The sequence below is a fragment of the Nicotiana tabacum genome, chromosome 10, assembly GCF_000715075.1.
Source record: "Nicotiana tabacum cultivar K326 chromosome 10, ASM71507v2, whole genome shotgun sequence".
NCBI classification, from domain to species: Eukaryota; Viridiplantae; Streptophyta; class Magnoliopsida; order Solanales; family Solanaceae; genus Nicotiana; species Nicotiana tabacum.
Window position 1 is genome coordinate 616038 of NC_134089.1, and position 9950 is coordinate 625987.

The window sequence follows — 9950 nt, forward strand, 5'->3', positions numbered from 1 at the left end:
TTGTGTGACAATGGCCACCTTCATTCCACGCTCCATCCCTGCAAACCAATTTCAACAAATTTCCTTCAACCACAACGCCACATATTACCGATCAGTGGAGCAAAAATAGTGGTTATTGCCGTGTACTTGTGTTGCAACAGATTAGTTCCTACAAAGTACTTGCCTGTAGTGTACTGGTGAAAAACTGCGGAAGAAGATGTGACTCTTTTCAGCCTTGGTATTTTGAATCAGCCAGGAGGCCCAAGTATTCAAGGATCTTTGAAAGGCTTCCGCAACGTTCATGGTCATGTTCACCGTTGTTCCTTCTTGGAAATGGATGCCCCTGCAATACGAACCATCTTATTTTAAGGTTATCGTGATCTGATATGAAAATGAGAAGCTTGGCAACAGCATAAAGGAAAGATAAGTGCAACAAAGCTAGGTTTGACGATCAATGGAACCACAAGTGAGGCTAGTGAACCCCTCTCTCTCATACACACACATGCATATCAGGTCAACTCCACCCCAAAATCATCTCTACTCGAGCCATGGCTAGCCATCGTAGTAGCAAATATATGTATTACTAAGCTTACTCTAAGCTCGTGGTAGTTCCAATCCTTTATACGTAGTAATGCCGACTCATGGGCTTCATGCTATGGTAGCCTAACCATCAAGCTGAAGTCGCGGCCTACAATAGCGCTTATTAACAGTAAGAGTTGATCACAGTAAGAAAGTTAAATCTCGCCTAATTCGATTGCACAAAAAAAGAGAATTCTATGTCGCTTTTGGCCTTACTTTCATAGAGCTTACTTAAGTTAGAATGACCATTCGCCTGAAGTATCCTCTAATTACTCTCCTCTAGTGAGCTTGTTTTTTCGCCTTTCTGCTAATTGTTTCACAACCTTAAGTCAGGAAGTGAAGAAATCTCTTGGCCAGAGGGAGGGTGATGACAAAAATGAAAATGCTTAGGAGTTTGGGATGTTTTGAATTCGTACATCTTAACAGTCTTGTCTTCATTCCACCAATGTCCAGCATTGAATATAATGATATCTGCTTCAACCCACTTAGTGAAATACCAGTGTAACTTATCTAGCCGTATCACTCCTCGCACTTCTTTCAATGCATTCGCCGGAGGTCGATCAACGACTACTAGGAAAGGCACCCTGTAATATTCGACAGTGAGGTTGTACTCATGAAAATGCATAGAGAGAAAACCTCTGTGTTTGGTAATGGGGTTTCCTGATTCTTCATATATGGTGGAGAGGTTAGATACCCCTTGTGCTAGCATGCATATCATAGACTCCCACTGGTTTCTTCCAATGGAATCTCCAGCAAAAACTATTCGACCATTCCGACTCCGTTCTAGGAAATCCTTTGCATTGAACCTGCAACATTCAGTGTTACTAACAAACTTAAAAACCAAAAATGGAAAAAAAAAATATTCTTAGTGAAATTTTAGTAGTCTCCTTTTTTTTTTAGGTTGAACATTAAACGATCCTCTTAACTAGGAAATGGCATGGAAGAACGAGAAATATAACTACTAAATAGTTTTCAATTGGGTTCGTCAGAAAACATGTTCCTCCGATGAACAATGTGCTCAAGGTCTCTATTACTAACGAAGGAGTTATATCTTCAATATCATGTCTAAAATTCCCACGATATTGGTTAATATTAATGGGGAAAAACTTCTGGACTACACAAGTGAAGTATAGTTACTGCTAAAAGTCAAGAAAATCTTCAAAAGTATCATGTAAAATATTCTTAAAGATTATGTCATTGTTGAAGGTCAAGAAAATGGTGAGAATTATAGTGTAGAGTATTCTTAATAAACCAGTTAATTTGCCATACCTTTTTGTATATATAGTGGACACAAAAGATATAAAAATTTAAAATAATAAAATTTAGATTTAAAATAAAGATATAATTGTAAGACATAAATGATTACAAAATATAAAATCAAGGGTAAAACAAAAATACATATGTACACACAAAATAGAAATATAAATACAAATTAAAGCATTACATACTTTCTCTTAGAGATTTATAATTAACGGCCCTCTTAATTGGGGAAGATAAGTTAACATTCATTTCATAGTGAAAAGTGTAATATAAATTGTCTAGCATCCCTTCCTATTTAAAGGTTGTTCATGAACAATAGTATTAGTGATTTTATTTAGAGTTAACGTTTTTCAATATTGGAGAGTCTAAGTCCCCCCGCCTTCCATTCCTGTATGATTAGTATACATAGATGGCACTTATCATTGTAAATAGAATTAGTAGTAAGTATATTAATAGGTTCTTGGAATTTTAAAAAAAAAGGTAAATGAAAAATAAGAAAAAAATGAGTACAAATTTAAGTCATACTGGTTAAATAATGTGCCACGTGGAGATCGAAACCAAAAGCAAAGGAATTATCAATCACTTTTAAATAAAAAAAAACAAAGACCAAATATTGTGTTCATTATATCTTGAAAGCGCAGTAATTAATATAAAAAAAAAATGAAAATTCGGTTCGGAGAAATTTATAGACAGTTAGATACAATGAATTATGAAATATACCATCATATTATTGTTTCAAAGATAATATTAGTTATTGCGGCAGTATTTATAAGTAATTATATCTTGAGATTTTGAAAGTTAGAAGAAATGGTAAACGAAAAATGAGGGGGAAAAAACACATACAGGGAAAATAAGTTCGTCGGTTAAAAATATGTATCGCCTTAGCATTTTCACCCCCCGAAAAAAATGAAAACTAAAGATAAGTATAAAATGGAAATAGTAATTATTGGGGGAAGGGAAAAAATCACCACCACTATTTAAATAGCGTAGAACCTGTGAAAAGCAAAAACTGTCATCGGATACTACTTAGACAGATTTTTTTTCTTGGAATATTATCCATGTACTTAAATGACACCTACAAAAATCAAAAGACAAAAAAATAATAGGAAAAAAAGAAAAGAAAATAGGGATCAATCCTCCAACACATACCAGACTTATTCCATATTGGAGATTGGAGATTTTTCATATATCAAAACTTGTTAAGGGACAACATATTGGAGATATATTCATTAAACATAATGCAAAATGATTAGTAAATGAAAATTTAAGGCAAATATGAAAAGCTCTTTTAGTTGTCATATCAACATTCAAGAAGCAGAAATTTCTAACCATTGTGTTGTGATGAGGCATTAGATCTCATATACAACTGCCAGAAGCCAGTTAAAATTTGGTAATTGGTTTCTCTTGGGACTAAACGGTTGTGTTTATTTAATAGTAATAACTTTTGCACTTATTTTCATTGGATGTCCCCGAAGGGACGTGACTTTTGGATTTCTTAGATAATTGAAATTAAAAGAATAAGTGGAAAAATATAAAAAATAGAGAAAAAAGATAAATAACTTTTTTGGCATATGGGAGGTGTCAAGTCATCTGCTTTAGTCCCTCAATTATATTTATAGAATTTATAGATTTGTCGTATTAATTAGGAATTTAATAGGAAACTATCCTTAATCCATGTAATCAAAATCTCCCATACAAGGGGTCTTCTTGTATTAAACCACTAATTTGAAAGCTTCTTTCTTTGTTCTCCTTTCGGACATACTAATTCCAAGTTTAGGAATCAAATCCTTCTTTTCCAACTTTCCAGCATTGTGAGAAAAAAGAGAAGACAGAAAAAAAAAATATAAAAGGCAAGAAAGATAAGGACAATAATGAGTCCATCTTGACCTGCCTAATAAAGCGCTTGCTGATTTGTATAATTCAAAAGGAAAAAAAAAACAATAATAATAATAATCTAAAAGCACGGCAAAGTGTAAAGATTTCTATGTCCTATTGTCTATATCGATACAAGCATTTAATCCAAATTTATTGGTAATGGAAGTAGAGAAAATGTTTTATATATATATATATATATATATATATATATATATATATATATATATATATATATAAAAGAAGATTATTTTTCTTTTTTAAGATTACTGTGTAAAGATTTTTTACACTATATATATATATATATATATATATATATATATATATATATATATATATAAAGAAGATGATTTTTCTTTTTTAAGATTACTGTGTAAAGATTTTTTACACTATCAACGTATTTAACATTTATAGAAGATTACTTTCCCTTTTAAGATTATCAATATAAAAATTAAAAATGAAAAGAGTTTCTACATTATCAGTATACTTTAATTTATTACAGTAGATCATCCATTTTTATCAAGTTATAAATTAATTCTTAAATTAATGTATCTCATACATAACATATATATATATATATATATATATATATATATATATATATATATATATATATATATATATATATATATATATATATATATATATATATATATATATATATATATATATATATATATATATATATATATATATATATATATATATATATATATATATATATATATATATATATATATATATATATATATATATTAATATACTAAAATTGCATCACTGCTTTGATTAAATTATTTTAAGAAAACTAAATCATCACGAAAAGACATAGCAAGGAGTAAAGTTGACGAGTTGATCGTAATCATAAAGCTACAACTTTTTCACACCTCATGATTTCAACAACATGAAAGCACTATCTTGAAAGAAAGAACGCCACGCTTTGTGAATTAGCCATTTGTTGCATGATCGTACATTGACATAACTTCTAGGGAAACTAAAGGCTTCTTTTTACAATTTGTTACCCTTTCAATTTTCCCAAATAAAAGAAGAAATATTTAGTTTTTTTTTTATATTAATTAAAACCATTTTTCAAAATTCAAGAATTTATGATGCGAGAGAGAAGACAAAAAAGGTGGAAAAAAAACACAAATTATGGGAAACAATTTAATGAGTCAAAACAAATATAAAAAATATGGAGACATGCAACAGTAATTAACGTACATACCATATATGTTAAAAAACATACATATCAAAGAATAAAACAATCACTTACTTTGTAAGATCACAACCTTGAGGTTGCCATCGCCACTTTCGGTAATCTAAATCCCGACGACCACTTTCTCGGCATCGAAAACCGGGATCCAAGAATGGACAATTCTCGGTATATTGATCAACAACATAACTTTCATCCCAAATCCACTTTCCATAAGAGTAATCACAAGTTTTTGAAGAAATTTCAGAAGTTTTTGGTAAAATTTTGGACAAAAAACCAATGCCAAGAAGATATTGAGGCTGAAGCGGGCTTAGTATATTGTAGAAAAGAATAAAAGAAAAAAGTAAAAAGAGAAAAAATAATAATGCATAAGAGAAATCTTTGTTTGCAAGCTTTAAGAGAAAACAGAAGAAGACGAGTATATTGTTTGTTATGGTTGGTTGTTTTTGGTTTTGTTGTTCACGAGAAACTGGCTGGAGATCCATAAGGAGAGAGAGAAAATTAAAAAGTATGTTTTGTTTGAAGAATTCCTAGGGTTCTCAAAGCAATAAAAGGAGAATGAGTGGTGAGGGGCAATATAAGAAATATTTATTTATGTTTTAAATTAATTGGAAACATAGATATCTTACATTATTTCTCTCCCTCCACCCCTCCTTCCCCCTACTTTTTTCTGTTGTAATATTTTAATTAATTTTTCCATTTAGTATTTTTATGTAATTGAAATTTCAAGTGACATGATTCCTTCCTCACAAGCTAAAGTTGAATGATCGAAGTTCAATCATTAGAATGAAACAATTTCATATTTAAATCTGTATGTGGTATTTCATGGTTTGCGTGTTATTCTATAATTTTAAGTTAACGCAATATCACCACTTGACATCTGGCATTTTATTTTCAACACGTGATTTAATTAATATTCATTTAATCTACATCGTTAGTAATGCTTATTTGTGCATTGTTGAATATTGCACCTCCATTTACTTCCTTTCTTCTTGGTAAGTTGCTATTTACTGTTTCTTTAACATGAATGCACTACAACAATTTTTTTTATATATATCGATCATTATCATCAGACTATAAAAGTGTTATAAAGAGAAATTAACAGCATTAACCTTATAACACATAATACACATTATTTGGAGTCAAGAGATAATAAAACATCATATTTTTCTTAAGATTATACTTTTACTTTACCTGATCTCACTTAGTTAATATAAGCGAAAGTATATAGGCTAAGCTGTTTCATATCTAACATCAATCTTTTATTCTGCATGTATGTATACGGTCGAAATAGATTTCACCCTTGGCATGTCCGGTACGGTTCGAAGGGTGGTATATGCAATTCAAAGATAGATGATACATAGATAGCCTACATAAATTTATCCACATATTCAAACCAAGATCAAGTGATATATGTACGAATATCACCATTTGCAACCTGAACATCAATGATTTCATATAAAGCATGTCAACTATTCACTTGATGATCATAGTTTTTTCGTAACACATCTTGTGCCGATCCCCAACTTTAGCATTACACGATTTCAAATTCAAACTCAAAAAGTTAGTTTACTTATTTATTACATGTACGAATATCACCATTTGACCCAACCAACATCAATGATTTCATATAAAGCATGCCAACTATTCACTTGATGATCATAGTTTTTTCGTAACACATCTTGTGCCGATCCCCAACTTTAGCATTACATGATTTCAAATTCAAACTCAAAAAAGTTAGTATACTTATTTATTACATGTACTAATATCACCATTTGACCCAACTTGAACATCAATGATTTTATATAATATATGTCAACTATTCACTTGATGATCTTAGTTTTTTCGTAATACAACTTGTGCCGATCCCCAACTTTAGCATTATATGATTCCAAATTCAAACTCAAAAAAGTTAGCATACTTATTTATTACATGTACGGATATCACCATTTGACCCAACCTGAACATCAATGATTTCATATAAAACATGTCAACTATTCACTTGATGATCTTACTTTTTCGTAACACAACTTGTGCTGATTCCCAACTTTAGCATTACATGATTTCAAATTCAAACTCCAAAAAGTTAGTATACTTATTTATTACATGTACGAATATCACCATTTGACCCAACATGAACATCAATGATTTCATATAAAACATGTCAACTATTCACTTGATGATCTTAGTTTTTTCATAACACAACTTGTGCCGATCCCCAACTTTTGCATTATATGATTTCAAATTCAAACTCAAAAAAGTTAGTATACTTATTTATTACATGTACGAATATCACCATTTAACCCAACCTGAACATCAATGATTTCATATAAAACATTTCAACTATTCACTTGATGATCTTAGTTTTTTCGTAACACAACTTGTGCCGATTCCCAACTTTAGCATTACATGATTTTAAATTCAAACTCAAAAAAGTTAGTTTACTTATTTATTACAAGTACGAATATCACCATTTGACCCAACCTGAACATCAATGATTTCATATAAAACATGTTAACTATTCACTTCGTAACACAATGTGCCGATCCCCAACTTTAGCATTACATGATTTTAAATTCAAACTCAAAAAAGTTAGTATACTTATTTATTACAAGTACGAATATCACCATTTGACCCAACCTAAACATCAATGATTTCATATAAAACATGTTAACTATTCACTTGATGATCTTAGTTTTTTCGTAACACAACTTGTGCCGATCCCCAACTTTAGCATTACATGATTTCAAATTCAAACTCAAAAACGTTAGTATACTTATTTATTACATGTACAAATATCACCATTTGACCCAACCTAAATATCAATGATTTCATATAAAACATGTCAACTATTCACTTGATGATCTTAGTTTTTTCGTAACATAACTTGTGCTGATCCCAACTTTAGCATTACATGATTTCAAATTCAAATTCAAAAAAATGGTATTTATCTTAATATAGTGATCTTATCCACATTGATATACCATTATTAATAAAAAAATTATATTTCAATTCGAATTTCTATTAATTTATATTTCAAAAAACAATTATCCTAATTATTATTCTTAATTTAAAATCCATGTTAAATGGCTATTGGAATAATCCACGATTCCTTAGCAGGTGAAACTTTATTTCAATATGGCTTCATCTTGAGTTTTTTTACATCTCTACGCTAAGGTTTTGAATTTTGAATACTTTTTATATGTAGATTTTTTGTTCTTTAATAAATTATATATAAATTAATTAATTGTTATTACAGAATATAGTAGATATATTGTCCTATATAATTTAAACAAAACTAAAATATAAGATAATATTTATATATGTATAAAATATTCGTTTTCCCGATCTCAATATTAATATGATTTCATTAATATTGTTATTAAATATATATTTTAATTATTATTTCAAATGTATGTTTGCACAATTTGTCAACATTAATATGACTTCATTATTCTTATTATTAGAATAGTCAAATGATTCTTTAGCAGGCAAAACTTTATTTTAATATAACTCATTTTGAGTTTATTTATATCCCAATGATAAGGTTTTGAATTTTGAATACTTTTATATATAGATTTTCTATTCTTTAACAAATTGAATATTAAATTATTTAATTAATTGTTATTATAGAATATTATAGATATTTTCCTATAAAATTAAAGAAATTAAAATATAAGAAATATTTATTTATGTATAAAATATTTATTAAATCACTATCCATTGAAAGAAAGAACGCCACGCTTTGTGAATTAGCCATTTGTTGCATGATCGTACATTGACATAACTTCTAAGGAAACTAGAGGCTTCTTTTTACAATCCGTTACCCTTTCAATTTTCAATACTTTTATAGTTAAAAAGCAAACAAGTAAAAGAGGACATATTTAGTTTCTTTTTTTGACATTAATTAAAATCATTTCTCGAAATTCAAGAAGTTTAGAATGCGAGAGAGAAGATAAAAAAGGTGGAAAAAACACAAATTATGGGGAACAATTTAATGAAGCAAAAACAAATATAAAACAAAATGGAGACATGCAATAGTAATTAACCATACATGTTAAAAAACATACATAAATAAAACAATCACTTACTTTGGAAGATCACAACCTTGAGGTTGCCATCGCCACTTCCGGTAATCTAAATCCCGGCGACCACTTTCTCGGCATCGAAAACCGAGATCCAAGAACGGACAATTTTCAGTATATTGATCAATAACATAACTTTCATCCCAAACCCACTTTCCATAAGAGAAATCACAAGCTTTTGAAAAATTTTCAGAAGTTTTTGGTGATATTTTGGATAAAAAACTAATGCCAAGAAGATATTGAGGCTGAAGTGGGCTTAGTATATTGTAGAAAAGAATAGAAGAGAAGAGTAAAAAGAGAAAAAATAATAGTGCATGAGAGAAATCCTTGTTTGCAAATTTTAAGGGGAAACAGAAGACGAGTTTATTGTTTGTTGTGGTTGGTTGTTTTTGGTTTTGTTGTTGTTGCTGTTCATGAGAAACTTGCTGGAGATCCATAAGAAAAGGAGAAAATTAAAAGGTATGTTTTGTTTGAAGAATTCTTGGGGTTCTCAAAAGCAACAAAAGTAGAACGAGTGGTGAGGGGATATCAGGAAGGTTTAAAGATTTTTCATGAAAATTAATTGAAGTAAACAACTTGTTTGTATGGTTCATGTGTCGTACTATTACTTTAAATATAATATTTATTTTGATTGTTATTTAAATTTTATTATATCGTACCGTTATATCCGTTATTACATAATGATGAAAAATGTCATTTTATATGTGACGACTAATTTGGTATGGTCGCATCGTTACCTTACTATTTTCTCTCATCTTGTACGTATTATTAAATAATCTTATTTTATTCTTTACCATACTTTTTTATATAATAATTTTACCTCGTATCCTACTTTATCTTTGTAATACTATAAGTTTATTTTTCATATTGTTAGTATATGACACATAGAACGACGACGAACGATACAATCTATCTAATTATTGTATTTATCAAAATAATACAATACAATATAATATAATATAATA

General features: G+C 29.2%; 1 protein-coding gene across 2 annotated transcripts; it reads right to left on the minus strand.

Moving 5' to 3' along the window:
• Window positions 1-6: 6 nt before the first annotated feature.
• On the minus strand, window positions 7-9471 carry LOC107773908 (protein trichome birefringence-like 8). Of its 2 annotated transcripts, none has more exons than XM_075222431.1 (3): window positions 8992-9471; window positions 975-1364; window positions 7-322 (listed from the first exon to the last, which is right to left on the minus strand). In XM_075222431.1, the coding sequence occupies exons 1-3, from the start codon at window positions 9420-9422 to the stop codon at window positions 142-144; spliced, it is 1002 nt and encodes a 333-aa protein (XP_075078532.1). In that variant the 5' UTR covers window positions 9423-9471; the 3' UTR covers window positions 7-141. The 2 variants fall into 2 exon arrangements, with proteins under 2 accessions (XP_075078532.1, XP_075078533.1); XM_075222432.1 differs by lacking the exon at window positions 8992-9471 and adding an exon at window positions 4961-5504.
• Between the last annotated feature and the right edge of the window lie 479 nt (window positions 9472-9950).

What these genes read in the sequence shown, in the direction of transcription:
- LOC107773908 (XM_075222431.1), bottom strand. Translation starts at nt 9,422, where the DNA reads ATGGATCTCCAGCAAGTTTCTCATGAACAGCAACAACAACAAAACCAA. An exon ending in CAAGGTTGTGATCTTCCAAA is followed by an intron (nt 1,365 to 8,991) that starts GTAAGTGATTGT and finishes TGAATGTTGCAG; the next exon opens with GTTCAATGCAAAGGATTTCC. An exon ending in GAAGACAAGACTGTTAAGAT is followed by an intron (nt 323 to 974) that starts GTACGAATTCAA and finishes TTCGTATTGCAG; the next exon opens with GGGCATCCATTTCCAAGAAG.